The 15,462-nt window shown below is 44.5% G+C and overlaps 2 protein-coding genes across 3 annotated transcripts in view; both read left to right on the top strand.

The window, feature by feature from the left end:
• Window positions 1-3,106: 3,106 nt before the first annotated feature.
• tmem177 (transmembrane protein 177) lies at window positions 3,107-5,191 on the top strand. The gene is made up of 3 exons (XM_040202576.2): window positions 3,107-3,242; window positions 3,851-4,112; window positions 4,342-5,191. The coding sequence occupies exons 2-3, from the start codon at window positions 3,912-3,914 to the stop codon at window positions 5,071-5,073; spliced, it is 933 nt and encodes a 310-aa protein (XP_040058510.1). The 5' UTR covers window positions 3,107-3,242; window positions 3,851-3,911; the 3' UTR covers window positions 5,074-5,191.
• Window positions 5,192-6,771: 1,580 nt separating this feature from the next.
• The window catches only part of ptpn4a (protein tyrosine phosphatase non-receptor type 4a), a 43,857-nt gene continuing 35,166 nt past the window's right edge, over window positions 6,772-15,462 (top strand). For both annotated transcript variants that reach the window (XM_040202573.2, XM_078091241.1), the window contains exon 1: window positions 6,772-7,344. The gene's annotated coding sequence lies outside the window, so the exon portion shown is untranslated. The remainder of the gene's footprint in view (window positions 7,345-15,462) is intronic.

Raw genomic sequence — 15,462 nt, 5'->3', positions numbered from 1 at the left:
GCACTAGTGTACAACTCAAAATAAGTTAAATACTGTACGCTGATTTAAATCTCCATGGAGCACAGGGTGATGGTGCAAGAGGTCGGTGACACCAGTATCAGCTTTTTCATCACGCAATTTAATAATGTAGAAGGCAGGAACATTTGTGAAATGCTTCCAGTTCATCGCAAGACCGACATAGATGATCGTCTTATCATTTGTGATCGACAGCTGATAATAGAATAGAATACAGTAGAATAGGGGAGTCTATTTCCCTTCAGAGACACACATATTTCACAGAGAGACACACACTTCCGTCGCCTCTTGCCTGTTTCCATGGTGACAGCAGGGAGCTGTTTCTTCACTTGAATCACACCGTCTGACTTGATCCCGATACATATGCACACACACGCGCGCAGTCACATACACTGCAACGAGAGAATTGTTCATTTTCTTTGATCCTAAAATGACTGTGTGTCCTACATGGGCAGCATCACTACATCTACAGGGTTGTGTAAGTGATTTTGGTGAGACACACCTCTCACAATATACATTTACTTCTCCATTCATCTGTATTGCTGTCCTTCTGTGTCCGTAATTACTGAATTTCCCCACCGGGAATCAACAAATGTTTATCTCATGAAGACTTTTTATTGAGAATTTGTGAATTCCACAAATAAACAAAAGGAAAAGAATAAAAATGCTGTTTTTCAAAAAAGGATCATGTGAGGAGTATCACAGTTGATGGGTTTAAAAAAAGACACGCACACACACTGTATGTGCTCAATGTGTTTTTGGGCTGTAAGCATACACATTCTCTAGCAAGGGTGTTAAGCCACCCGACCTCATTACACCAGCTCTCCTAACCAGCCCCCATACTAACTTGGCATTAGAACACTAACATTCATCACAGCCCCATATTCATGAAAACCCTCAGAATATAAAACATCTTTAGGTTTCAGCCGGTGCACATTGCAACCCTACTTATTGCTATTAGAAGTGAAGACAATAAGATCTAAGATCTAAACTACTGTCTTACAGCATTGCTTTCACTTCCTCCTTCACCTCAACACCATCACCATGTGTGCAGCCCGTCAGCACATTGACATCAGCTGTTTTATAGCCGGTTCCACCTTTCATTTGCATCCCGTGCGTACGCACCAAGCTCAGCCATTATAGCTTAACAGCAGCTCCTCAAAGGAAACACACATCGTTTCAGATCGCCCCTTCCCCTTTTTTAAAAATTTGCATGGGATTGTGTGACTTGGTCTAGACTCCAGAGAAATTTGGCGTTTTGAACATGCAGAACTACACCCACTACTGATGCATGCAGAACTACACCCACTACTGATGCATGCAGAACTACACCCACTACTGCAGCAGCCAGGGTCTCTTTAACAAATGTAAAATATCAACCGGAACGTAACTGAACGAGCCTTCTGGCCTAAGGGCCCAAAATGACCAAAAATAAGTATAAAGCGACACAAAGAGATACAAAAATATCTACAAAAAGGGGGAAAAACAGCCCTATACAGACAGAAAACCACAAAAGAAGATGCATGAAGGCAACAAAAATAGACAATACAACATGGGGTAAATTTAATTTCTTAAATTTTGTTGTTGTCTATTTCACAAAATGAACAATTTAGTTTCATGTTTAATGGGAGTCGAGGGAAATCTTCAATTAATTCCGGAGTACAGCTAAATTCTTGCTTGGTTTCCATACATGAAATGAATAAAGACAGTTATCCAGTGTTACCAATTTTTACCAAATTTACCAAAATGGATAAATGAATAACTAATTGTAGTGTACTGTTCTCTCCCACACTAAAAACAAAGAAATAGTGCGTTCAGATATTTGTTTTAGTAGAATATTCAGTACGGCTTTTATTATTTGCTTCGGATAAAATGTTATATTTTAAGATTGTTGTTCAGGAGCAACAGGGGAAGGAAGAATAATCCCATCCCTCCATCCTGGGTTTCCAAAGCACATTCACACTTTCACTTGTCTCTGCAAACGTTCACTCCATCCCTCATTCACTCCAATGGAATCCTGATTAAACAACAAAGTCAAGTGTGTGTTTTCTGCTTGATTCCAGCTCGGGTCGATTTGAGCTGCCTCGCAGGTCAAAGTTCACTTTTGTTTTGATGCATTCAGCGCTTAAGAGAATCTTGTTGTGTGCCATTCCAATACATGTTGTACAATATCAACCTAGGAGAGTGCATTTGTTTTATTCATCTTCATTTGATGGAGTGAAAATTATGACGTTGAGAGGAAAATCAGATAAACGTCAGCAGCACCAAATGCTTGAGTGAGCAAAGCTTTGAATAGCTGCAGTTCCTCTTCCGGTCCCTTTTGAAGTGAATACAACCTGTTACTTTAAACAGTTTGCATAATATCAGTGGAAAGTATTTTCGGCTGATGGGAAGCTTCTGTACTGAACGTTACAGGGAAGACTGTCAGAAAGAGTAATTCTCCACTCTCCTGTCCTCAACAAACACTCCATACGGAGGATACAGAGCCCCCACCCTCAGGTAAACACCGCCCGGTCAGCACTTAGCGCTCTCAACGCTGTTGGCGGCAACCTGGCGCCTCAGCTGTCGCCATGTTGAGAGCTGTTGAGAGGCATCAGATGTGCTCCTGAGGGCAACACTTTATTTTCCAATATACCCTACAGGAGGGAACATGTACACAAAGAAGAACACAGATCAATTTAGTACTTTATTTATCCCAAAAGGAAATGGCAGACATGTCACACATGAACACAACGTCCCTGAACTAAGTAACAATAAAACACTTTAAACTGAAAATGATTTGTGAATTTATAATATATCTTATTACAATGCGTGAAGGTCAACGAGGTAATAGGTGAAATCGTATTACTGCATTCCAACTTTGCAGGGCTCATTAAAATGACATCATTGATACTTGGTTTGAAAGGTCATACCTGAAGAAGCCCCTCAGTCCCAACTTTCATGCAGAGATGAAAAGTTGGTTTCTTTACGTGCAGACAACTCCTAGACAAACAATAACAATTTAATTATTACATATTGTATTTTGTATTAATACATGCCAGAAATGCTGCTCTACGTTTTAAATATTCAGTGCACCTGTTTTCAACACCTTCTCTCTCTCAGAATACAGCTGCTGCGGCTGCTGTCGTAAAACTGTCGTGCAAACACGACGACAGCTGATCGCTTTACGGACAGGGTTTGCTGTCATGTAAGAAGCTCTGCTGCCCTTGCAGGGATGTGGAGAACATGTGAGTGTAATGAAAATGATTTGTATGTTTGTTGTTGCTATAAAGCAGCAGTATCTGCTGTTCTGAACTGCGACGTGTTTGCAGTCAGAGTTTAACCGTTAAACCGGTCGCCGCATTTCCTTATTGGGTCGGTTAGCAAAATATTAGATAAACAAAGTTATCGACTTTACAAGTCCAGCGTGAGTTTAGAGCAGTACAGCTGGTTACCTGAACTTTTGGGGCTATTCTAGTTCTCTTTTCTCTTGTCGTTAGCGACGTTGAATGCCGAGAGATTGTGTTAACTTAACGTTAGCTACTGCGCAGTAGTTATGACGTCATCGCCAACGTCATCTGCTCTTCAAGCTAAAGCAGGAGATCCATTTTTATTTAAACTCAGCCCCATGGAATCAGACCGAAAAGTCAGAAAAGCTTCTTGAACAACCGTTGATGACCAGGAAAATTGTTACATATAAAGCATACAGATGTTCAATGTTCAATCATCACATACAGAGTGATGATCGACTTCTAACTTCTACATTTCCCCCCATCATCCCGTTATTGTTGAATCCGCATTTCTTTTAACATACCTGTCTGTTGGTATTCTTAAGTATTGTCTGCCTCCTTCAAAGATGCCTCCTATTGACGTCTGTGGCCCTCAGCGGATGCTATATCATTAACAAATACCCCCATATGGCGTCTAACTACCTCAAGTATGCAGTGCTGCTTCAGAAGTACAGGACGCCGCTGCTTGTTGCGAGCTGCGGCGGGGTCTTTGCGGCCAACATGTTCTACCATGCTTGCCCCGACATCTCCTACCGTCAGCTCTATCAGGCCTGGTCCAAAGGAGAACCGGTCGCGCTGTCCGAAAAGCTGGAGGACGTTTTCCAGCAGGTAGTTTTGTCCAATCTTCCTTCAAGTTTACGGTTGTTTAACTAACTAAACTTCGTACAGTTGCTTGCAGATGGTTCAGGTGAGATAAAAGACCCTAAAGGGTATTCTATTTTGAAATTTAGTTCATTGTCAACTCTACCTAAATTGTAGCAATAACCGTTATGTCATCAGGGTTACTGAAATTATACGGATCCAGCGAAAATCCAAATTCCAATGCTGTCGTCTGCAGGTGCTGAAAGACTACGGAATCCACTCACCCAAGAACTTCTCCGCCTTCGCCTCCTTTGGGTTTCATCCGGTTGGTGCCGGTGTCCCTTGGCTCCCCGCCGGAGCCCAAATCGGCATCCCAGCAAACTTCAACAGCACGCCCGACGACACGAGCGGGATCACCAACCGCACCATCTACATCAACGGCAAAATGGTGGACTGGAGCAGCGACAGCGGCGCGGCTCTGCAGCAGAGCCTGGTGTTCTCCCGCGATGCGCAGAGGTTTGCCGTAGCACGAGAGGTGGCCCGCTTGCAGTCTGGAGGACCCGTGTTGAGTGCTGCCGTCGCCCCGCTCTGCCTGGGTGGCGTTTGGGTGTACAGCGTGCTGATGAAGCAGCTGTTTGGCCTCCACGGCGGCCCTCCGCTGCTTCGCGGCGCCGTGAACGTTGTGGCGCTGGGCGTGGGGGCGGTGTCCTACTTCCTCTCCTCGGATGCCGTCAGCCAGTGGGTCGACTGTAACTCAGACCGGCGAGCGGCGGGAGTGTCCCGGGATTACGCCAAAGGAGGGGTGGAGTTTTACGATAAGATTCTGTCCCGAAACAAGACGCTGCGTTCCCTGATGGGGCAGAAGGGAGAAGAGATGTACGCCCTGAGCGGGAACCTGTTTCCTGCTCACATCTTTCAGCTGAAGCACACGCCGTACACATCCAGGAGGGACGGGATCCTCACTCTGCTGAGAGAGGAAAAGGCTTAAAAAGTCCCCTGATTGCATCTGATGAGCTTTTTTAGATTTAAACGTTATGTTTATTTGAATACCTAATGGGGGAAAAAAATAAACATTTCTGAAACCTGTTTCAGAACAAGTGATAAAATATTTATTGTCGAGTGAATCATGAAACTTAATCCATATTATCAATACAGAAGCTCTACTGCCACCTGTGCTTTGCTAAAATGAACCTCAGTATTAACTTATTCCTCTCAGGTTACAAATAACCTCAAAGGAGAGTAAAACTCTCTGTAACACATAATTTGCATCACCCAACTAATAATCTTAATATGCAGCTTGTTGCGGCTCAGAAATGGTCCCCTTAGGTCGTCTGTCTGCATATTAACACGGTTCAGATATGGTGTTTTAATTAAAGGTTCCATCTTTACCCCGTGGGCTGAACTAATGATGGATGCATATAATTAATTGGGTTGTGGACAGACATACTGGGACTTTCTACATCATTGTCCTTAGGTGGACCGGGCCATATATACACGTTAAGTGGAATCTACAACCCACTGTGTTTTCCTTCAATGGATCGCTAGATTCAAAAGAAAAAAGGCGAACATGTGGAAATCAAATGTGGACATAAAAGCCCTCAGACGGCAGACCGGGTGGAGCAGAGGGACTGTTTCTAATCAGCACAGCTCTGGTTCAGTAATCTCTGACGAGTCAGACTGCCCTTGAGCAAGATGTAGAATTTCTTCTAGATCCACGATTATGCAGCAGATTGTTGCCTTCATAAAACCTGCATCCTTTCTCAAGAAATGCTATGAAAATGCTAAGAAAATATGTATTTCCGTTGCAAAGTAACCCGTTTGTAACATTGACGAAACAAAAATCAATGAATTCATAGTTGATTAGGAAAAAATGAAGGTCTTTTTTAGGTCTCCTGCATCAAATCCCCGACCGTAATGGGTCTTTTGGGATATGCAGATCAACCACACTGTGCTCATTGTCTCGTCCTCACCGCTCCGCTTCATCTGCTCACTTCATTGTATGCCAAACAGTCACTGTACAATGGTCCATTGTTAGTTCTGTTCTCGGCTGTTTTTTTTTCTCAAGCCACTTGAGGTCAGTACAGCTCTCTCCCTCAGTACTCGTCACTCTCTTCTGCAGTGTCTCATGAATGACGGGGCTTCGCATTCATTCGGTCTGAATGGACAGGCTTGGACTTGAAGTGAATGAGAACAAGAAAAAAAAATGTTCACTGTCACTTTTGTTTTTACACGATTTATGGCATAACTTTTAGACAAGTTATGCCATGAGATAAGACATTACATTACATCTACATTACAATCTAGATACAATCCAAGTGTGTGTGTGTGTATGCAAGTTACAGTAGCAGCCGTAATATTAATTACATACATTTCCCCTGCCATCATCATCTGCAAACACTGTAGAAAAAACAGTTGAGAAAATGTATTCAAACTAATTTTATTCTAGAGGGCTTTTATGGGAAATAGGAAATCAAATTATATATTATTGTTTGGGAGGTAGTGGGCTTTACCCTTACGTAATATGTTGGACCTATATACAAAAATAAAGCTTTCAAAGTACATTCAAGCTACACAATGATCTCACACACCAGAATATATGCAAACTATGGTGATATTGGGTCTTGGACGAACTGAAATAATTCAACTTATTCTACCCGAGCCGCTCGGTGGCCCCGCCCCTTAACCCCCCCCCTCCTCCGCGCTCGCTTTGCGCCATTACGTCGCTGCTGCGCTGATCGCTGCTGAGCTGCGAGGCAGAGCAGCTGCAGCGAGACCAGAGGACGCTGACAACAACGGAGAGTCAAGAAGCGCAACGTTTTTCACCCATTCCCTCTCCACCGCTGTCACGTCTCCTTTTACTGTATTTATTTTGGTTATAACGCAAGCGCACGGATATATATATATACACCTTTTTTTTTCATTCTCTCTTGAACCTGAAATGACTGCCAGTCGCCGCGTCTAGCCAATGGTTACTGCGGGGGCTCCTGTCGTGTGGATTATCCGTCGTCGCCGAGCCAGTCGCATGGTCGAGCCCGGAGGAGGCCCCGCTCCGCTCTGGATGGACGGACGCGCGTGAGGCGGCGCTGGACTCCGAGTGCTGGTGAAAGACGGCGACGATGCTCGGGTTTCATCGGCAGCGGGTCAACTGATTCTTGGATGTTCGGGCTAAGCCGTCCCGGGCTCAAAAAGATTTTCCTCACACGGCGAAAAAACACACATATTCCTTAAAAACTGGACGCCCCTGGAGCAGTTTATGACGGTAAGAAAGAGCCCGTCGCAGGCCACCAGTTCCACAGCCAGCTGACGTTAGCTCGCTAAGCTAGCTGGCTAGCTAGCTGGCTGTCACTTTTACCCAAGTTTGCTGTCCTGGCGCAGCTAAAATGCTAGTACCGCGAAATAACACTGGAATAACGCCCCCCTTAACACGGCCGTCCGTGCTGTTACACGCGTGTCCGAGTGAGCGGAACCTCACGGGAACAAACGGGGAGCCGTAACGTACGTTTTTATCCCCCAACCTTTAATAAGCAGTGGACTGTGTAGCTCGCTGTCCTAGCTAGCCGCTCCTCAGCCCATTCAACATCTCCGCTTACTTTAAGGGAGATGCGAATCTAGCGTGCGCAGTTTTGGCCGTGCGGCCGGTCCATTTGATTAAAACAAGTTTGGTCGACCACCTTTTTTTTATGTCTGTATTTACATGTGAGTGAGATAGGCCGTTAATGGCTCATTCATCATGCCGTGTACAATAAGCCCTTTAATGACACGGTCCTGTCGGCGTTGGGTGGAAGCGTCACTTGTGTTACGGTCGTGGCTTTTTTTTAATTTATTTTTTTAACGACGACATTCCTTTTATCGTGTTATCAAATATTCCCACGATTAATTTGTGCTAATCGACGTATTCGCTGTTTGTGTTTGACCGAGCCATTGTGCTCCTCTTTCCCTGAGCATCAGCGGGAACGAGACTCGGGTACTGACCCCTCAGAGGATAATCGATTAAAGGGTTTTTTTTGTCATTCATTGTTAAATCTTTAGTGAACGTTTGTCTCACGTCACGTTCTAGAAATGTCCCAACGAGTGCCCCCCCCCCCCAGGTACGGGTAAGCTGCCTATTGCTTTTCAGTCGCCCATGCATCAAAAATCGCATTTCTTTTTTTGTTTCCATTGCTTGGTGAACCGTAGAATATAGCTGGGAAGGTGTTAACTGTGTGCTGTTCATCAATGCATCCGACGCTTTGCTGTGACGAGCCGTGCTCCTTTCTGTCGATGACGTAATCCTCCACCATCCCCGCCACATCTTCTGGGTCGCAGTCGGTTCCTCTGCAGCCTGCTGAGATCATTCGGGGTTGGTCCAGCCTCCATCTCATCTCTCCCTCCTCGACCCCCTTTCCCATTTGTTTTTACAGTCACAATTGGTTCTGAATAGGATCTCCGATTTGGGGCAGCAATGGAAGGAATTGTGAATGAAATCCAGTGGTTGGATTCAGTTTTCCAAGTGGTACCCACTTATATCCAGTTTAATTTGACAGGTTTGGATCTGACATATCTATTTCATTATTAAAATTAGTATTTGTACTGGAATATGTTTGGGGATCCTCGTCCGAGGCTGAACCATACCCTCCATGGGAATTGGGGCTGTCATGTTGCACTATTCTTTTCTCAACGCCACATTGAACAGTGGATTTTTAGCTCCGCTGAGTTCCGGTTAAAGCGTCAGGCATCTGGGTTTCTTTTATATAGATTTTTGAGACTGGACTGTTGGCACTTCAACACAGCTCAAATGAAGTGCTCAGCAAGTTTCCTTTCATGAATTTTGTTAAACGCAGTATATAACAATTTTTATTTCCATGCGCATTATAAATTCCCAAATGGCGCGCGGGGGCCTTTGCAGTCTCCAAACCCAGAGAAGCTTTGAGTTTAAGGGAGTGGATGGACTCCGCTGGTGAGGATTAAATTGCCCTTGGCAATGGCCCTGGTTTACTGGAGCTGCATACCCGAACCTGCCATCCCCGTGGTGCACATCAGAAGTGTGTGTGTGTGTGTGTGTGTGTGTGTGTGTGTGTGTGTGTGTGTGTGTGTGTGTGTGTGTGACATAGAGAGGGAACCGATAGTTATAAGCGAGGAGAGGATGTGGATGGGACAGTCACAGGGGTGACTGGGTCAATGGGGGATAAACTAAACCTGGTGGCAAGGAGGTGTTGGGTGGTATCATCAGATCCCAAAGCAGTTTGTTCAACTTCAAATGTGGTCATGGTCCAGGGGCAAACTGCAATGTCAGCATTGCCTGTACAGAGGCTAAAATGTGAACTTCAAAGTTTTTGCGAGGATCATCTTTAAAAAATTTTTTTTTATCCATCACTAGGTGCAACTGTAGAAGCTATTAAGTGAGGAATATTGTTGAATAATTTAGTTTTCCTGCTAGCACTGTATTAATAGGTGCAAGTTAGGCTGTTTCATGTGTGTGCATTCGGTGAGCCGGGCAAGGGCGGCAAACTCAAGCCCACTTTGATGTCCTGACACCATGCCGCTTTTACAGATCTGTTACCCCGGGTTTTTCTGGTGCCTGTCGGGAAGATGCATAGAAATGAAGGTCTTTGGTTAAACATCATAAACCAGCCGGCTTAGCAAAGTGGTCAAAGGTCGACCATTGTTCTTCTCTGCGTGAAGGACCGAGAGGTGTATACACTGTGGGATGGGCCCAGAGGAGCACCCAACGTTACAACGTAGGACATTATGTAACCTACGGATCAAATCAAAAGTCAGTGTTTATTAAGAGGCAACCATTCTATTTTCTCTCGTTATTGTGCCGGTCCAGGTGGACGTCGTCTTTTTATGCACCGCACGCTTCAGTATCTGCCCCTCTGACTCTCCGACACTTCCTGCATCGTCCCGCCTCTTGGCATGGAGTTTCCTACCCTTTCTACCCCCCTTTCTCACTATCTTACTGGGACACATTACGCCTGTTTAGTCGCAGTGTTGAATAGACACACCCAACCTCTCAGCGTGGCTCAGTAGTGCCGGTGGCTAAGACTGGCTGGGAGCTGCAGACAACACATATCGGACTTCAGAGTTACTGGCGTTTGCATATCTCACTTTAGTAGGCTTGGATCCATTGCTAGAAGAGCTGTGAACCCTCCAAAGTCAATTCACTTTCATATGTCCCGTCATCATGTCGTTTTTTTTTTTTTTTTCATGTGTAATCTAACAAGTAGCTTTTTTTCCCCACGACCCACACAAGTTTATAGCTCTATTATTATTAGAGTTCACACGTATTTTTTTTAATTGAGTGGTACTTACCTTTTTAGATCGCCCAATAAGATCCTCCTCTTTATTTCAGTGGGACCAGGCTTGCCGTGACCTATGCTGGCTGTTGGTGACAGCCCTGTCAAAGAGCAGCCTGTTCATGTTCGACCAAGAGGACCAGCTGCCTGCTCCTTCTATTATAACCCCTTTGGAAAGCTCGCAGTCCTATTTGCAGTTGGGAAGCGCAGTAAGCGGAGCCATTGATAGAGTTGAGAGTTTGGCCACTCGCGGTTCCCAGCGGCTGCACACCCCGCCGACTGTTACTAAGTTACTGCCGATTTAAAAAAATGTTTTGCCTGCTTATTCCTTGAATCCTGTGCATCTTGCATTATAAATGAAAAGAAGGGGAATTACCACCATTTAAGTATTTCTGAAGAATGCGCCAGTGTGCCTAACTCTGTAAAGAATGGAACTCTGTAATGCGGCCCACGCCGGGTGCACCTTCAGATCCTCGTCATCGTCCTGAGCTATGGTTCTTTAAGGCTGATCTGGCAGTGCTTAAGTGAACCAGCCAAACAGCCAACCATTCACATAAATATCCAGCCAGAGAGCTTTGAGGAAGGCAGCTAGTTAGCGACCTGTTGCCGAGGCGGATATGGTCAGGACTCTCCAGCGAAACTCGTCTCCCAAGACCCAAACACAGCTGTGTTTATTCTACGTGAGATACCACCAAAGGCCAGGACGAAGGTGCCGCCACAGATTTAGGCTCCCAAAATGAAAAGCAAGTCGTGCCACTTTAATGTTAATGTGTACGTTTTGATTGGTAGTAAAGTTTGATCCCACGATGTGGGTATCTTTAGCGTTGCATTGAATATGGGTCAACCTTCCTCAAGCAAGCGTTTAGCCCAGATTAGAAAAAACACTGCCTGTGATCCCCGGGACAAACATAAAAGGGGCCATGTGAATTGGGTGTTATTAGATTTATTTTTATACAACACTTAGTCCATAGCTGGACAATGGTACTATTATAGATCACCCTAATTCTTCATGTTTATGTAACTACGCACTGAAGAGACGAAAAATAATGAAACCACTCGTCGTACCTTATTCATGGAGCGTAACATATATTCTTGAAGGGTTCAATTTATTGATTTCATGTTAGACCTACGTTTTTATCAGATCAGGGTCACCTCTTTTCAGTCTCTCTCTCTCTGTCTCCCTAGTGATGGCGTGTCTGCATCGTGAATAACTAATCAGATGAAGCCGCACATTATGGTAATAGTCTGTTAGTGGGCAGCGATAATGGTTTGATCAGCTGAACCAGCACGTGCGTCCAGCCAGAGAGAGGAGCTGGAGATGGAAACCCTAATTCTTATTCTCACACGCCCACACTCATAAAAGTGATGCTCAGAAACCACCAGTTACATTCAAGTTTACAGGATTCAGACAGTAGCAAAGACAATCGGGACGTTCGAGGGCAGATTATACCAGCAGAGCCGAGTGACAAAGCTCGCTAGATGGTGGTTTAGTGTGAAAGAATTAGCTAGCCTTGCAGAACATGTTGGATTAAGACATTATTACATTTTAAAGGTTGAAATTGATTATTGCTGCATGTGAGATGGATAGACGCAGAGATGGCCTTTGAATAAATAGAGGAATGGGAGACATTGCGTCTGGACCGGTGGGTGACTGATGGGCATCAATGTGCTGACGGGATGTACCAAGCAGTAGTATGTCTTATCTCTGTTATTTAAATTTAAATACGTAGAAGATCGTAACCGAGACAAAAGACCTGCACGAGGCAAGTCTTTCAGATGCTAACGGCCCCCTTACTGAGGCAGGAGTGGAAATGGGGGGGGGCGAGAGGAAGAGATCAGTCGTTTCCAGGCCGTTACTGTTCGAGAATAACCCCGGGATGATGATACCTGATCATCCCTCATCTGAAAGGAACTGCTGCCCCACCCCCACGTGTACCCTCCTCAGGTATGCGAGTACAGCTGGCTCCCAACTCTCTGCTCAGGAGTTCTGCTCCACTGCGTGTTTTGGCTTGTCCTCACCGCTCTCTTCCCGAAAGGGCTCACAGCAAACACACATGGAGTTCTATGTGTACGCACACTTGCATTCATCGGCTCCTAAAGGTGTTTTTTCAATATCTCAGCAACGGGTCGTGGAGCTGTTGACATGTGCTCTTTTATAACCTGCTGCTTGTGCAACCTGAGCTTAGCTTGTGTGTGTGTGTTTTGTGTGTCAGCTTCAGATCCTCAGGTCTGCCTTTTGAAACAGCTGCTTTAAAGAGCCTTGAATACCTCAGCAGGTCAAAGGACACAGTTGCTTAACAACGGTGGGTCGGAAACAAAAATGTATGCGCTGCTTTTTCTGCTGTGGCCCCCACCTGGGAACTAGCTTCATTGTTTTCTGATGTCCGGTTGAGATCGCGTACCTATAAAGCGCTTACCTTAGAGTTTGACCTGTTTCTTTAAAAAAAATCTGTCTCTCACAGTGAGCAGCCCTTTTGAGAGACTCTTCCATTGGTCGCCACGTTTTAAACCTTTTAATTCACACTTCTTCAGTCACATGCACCTCCCTGTTCCCTGTTGTTGACTTCAGGCGCTACGCTTTCTCAACTTTACCTCAAAGCCGGAGGATAGTCTGAGGATAGGGGTGTTCCTCCCCTCACGCTGACTCACAAACTTCCCTGTGTTGCCTATAACGACGTGTATAGAAACACTGAAAATATTATTTTTTAACAGGCAAGGACGCTGCTGCGTTAACATCAAAAAGTCAACTAACCGTGGCAAGTTAAACTTGTTAAACTGTCCGCCTTCCACGTTGCTTTCAAACTTACAGGACATGCGTATCTAAAAAAAGCATGGATGGGCAATACAGATTGAGGAAAAACGTGTGTGTGTGTGTGTGTGTGTGTGTGTGCGCCTTGCTGCCATTTTCTGGAGCAGGGTATCGGGCAGCGAGGGAGCACGGAGGGATAATAACAGAAGCTGTTACATTCTTGTGGTTTCTCTGATTTCAGCATGAGGCAGGGGGCTCTCTCTCTCTCTCTCTCTCTCTCTCACAGCCTATTAGTCCGGCATGGAAGCTACCAGCAAGAGTACAATACATGACATTTCTTGGGCACTTTAATCTACGAGACATCAATTACAGGCCTATGCATCTCTGCATATTTCTGCACCTCTTGCTCAAGCACTAACCAAGCAACTGATTAACAGTAGCTGACCTGGTACTGTGAGCAGTGACAATCCTTTTTAGTTTGAAATTCAGGCCTTTTTGGAGGCATTTTCTGTTCCTACGGTTGAAGACCATTATTAGATATAAAATATCTTGGTACAGCTCTAATACATTTCAAGTGTATTGATTTTTGGAGACAAAAACAAGCATTCCTATAGCAACTATAGTTGCAGATGAATGGAAATTATTTAACTGCTATTGAGCAAGCTGACCAAATGAAAGCTATTTCACAAAAATAGTTTATTATACTAAGAGCAAATACTTAAACTATAACTTTAATTTGGAACTTACAAACATATTTTGAAAAAAGGAAAGTAAAAGACATCAAGCCATGTTGCATTAAAAAAGCTTGAAACCACAAAACTACAAAAAGTCAGTGTTCTTGTTTACTTTTGCTTGGTGTCTCTTTTGTGAACATCCATATTTCCTACTAAATTACTAATACAGTACATACTGCTATGTAACAGCTTTACTGCGTTTCATTGGTCCAGCTAAGCCGTCACTTAGGGCTGGGGTTGCACTAATCTCCTTCTGTAAAATCAGGTTAATGCAGAACAGCCTAAATCAGGCTCTGTTTAGCCCATGTTTGTCAAACCCTCATTTGAGGCCCTTGTATATCAGGTCAGCGCTGCAGAGGAAACGCCATCTGCCTGGTAGCACGACCACAAACTGATAAACCGTCCTGGCTACATGTATTTAACCCTATAAAGCTTCAAAGAACATTACCAGTGCCATTTAAACATGCACAATACGCTGAATCATCCAAATGGGAATCAGCAAAAACTTTCCTTCAATTAAATGTTTTTTGCATTTTTACAAATACACGCGTGTGGAAATGCAGGGCCTTGATGTTTTGATGCATTTTGAGAACCAATAAAGGAATTGCTAATGTTCGTGTTATAAACAACATTCTCAGTGACCGAGCGATTTCTATCAGCTGTTTGGCTTTAACACCTGAGCTGCACCTTGGTTCTTTGCATGAAGCAGACTGTGGCCTTGACGGGAATTAAGGGATTCTTCCTTTTGTACCTCAGGATGTGACAAAAAAAAGCTACTAATTAGTGTCTCAGGTTCTTCGTTTCACCACCAGCGTACCTCATTTTGAACAGCGTGGAAACACGGTGCAGGCTGCTGGGTGATTGTGAGGCGCGCCCACGCTTTCCTGTTTTGGCCCTGTTTACCAACCACAATGTGTTCCACCCACATCCATCCCTTCATCTTCACCTCTTCATACAACCGAAGAACCAGAGATGTCCCCCAACACCTCTCCCACACACATGCTTCTCATTACACCAGCTATATAATGCATTAAATTACACCGCTTTATCGTCAGCGCCGCTCTTGAAAGCCTTTGTTGCCGCGGGGCCCTGCGGCCTTTTAGCTTTGTGGTTTAAAGTTTGCAGTTAATCCACCTTAAGGATATTGATTTTGTATTTGGATAGTTTTATAGGGCTCCTATCTTGAGTGCTCGCGGTACTCCCAACCGCACAGCTTTTCCTCCCAGCTCAAAGAAGTTTATAAATGACATCGGCATGCTGCAACAGGACAAAATTAAACGTGACACAAAAAAAAAGCAGAGTGGTAGACCAAGCACACATTAAGGCCGTAGCGACCCAAACATTAAACCATGAGTTTAAAAATAAGAAAAAAAGTCAAGTCTGTTGTTTTTTTTTTCATCACAAAGTATCGGAGGGAGAGATCGGCGTAGTATCACTTATTATAAGAGAAATAGAGCAGATTAAAAGCCTGCAGTGTGTCCCATTGTGGACTGACACACGGACACATCCTCGGCATATCTCTCTCGGAAGGGAACGTTGGTGCTGAAAACACCTGGACGATTCAATTTGCCACGTCTCAAAGCAGCAGATGTGCTCGTTTCTTTGAGCACCTGGAGCTG

This window comes from Gasterosteus aculeatus, chromosome 16 (genome assembly GCF_964276395.1).
Source record: "Gasterosteus aculeatus chromosome 16, fGasAcu3.hap1.1, whole genome shotgun sequence".
NCBI classification, from domain to species: Eukaryota; Metazoa; Chordata; class Actinopteri; order Perciformes; family Gasterosteidae; genus Gasterosteus; species Gasterosteus aculeatus.
Note: the sequence above shows the minus strand (reverse complement) of the source record. Positions and strands in the feature narration are given on the sequence as shown.

Bases quoted from the DNA above. Each gene is read 5' to 3' on its own strand.
- tmem177 (XM_040202576.2), top strand. From the start codon at position 3,912: ATGGCGTCTAACTACCTCAAGTATGCAGTGCTGCTTCAGAAGTACAGG. The intron at 4,113-4,341 runs GTAGTTTTGTCC...TGTCGTCTGCAG, and splicing joins TGGAGGACGTTTTCCAGCAG to GTGCTGAAAGACTACGGAAT.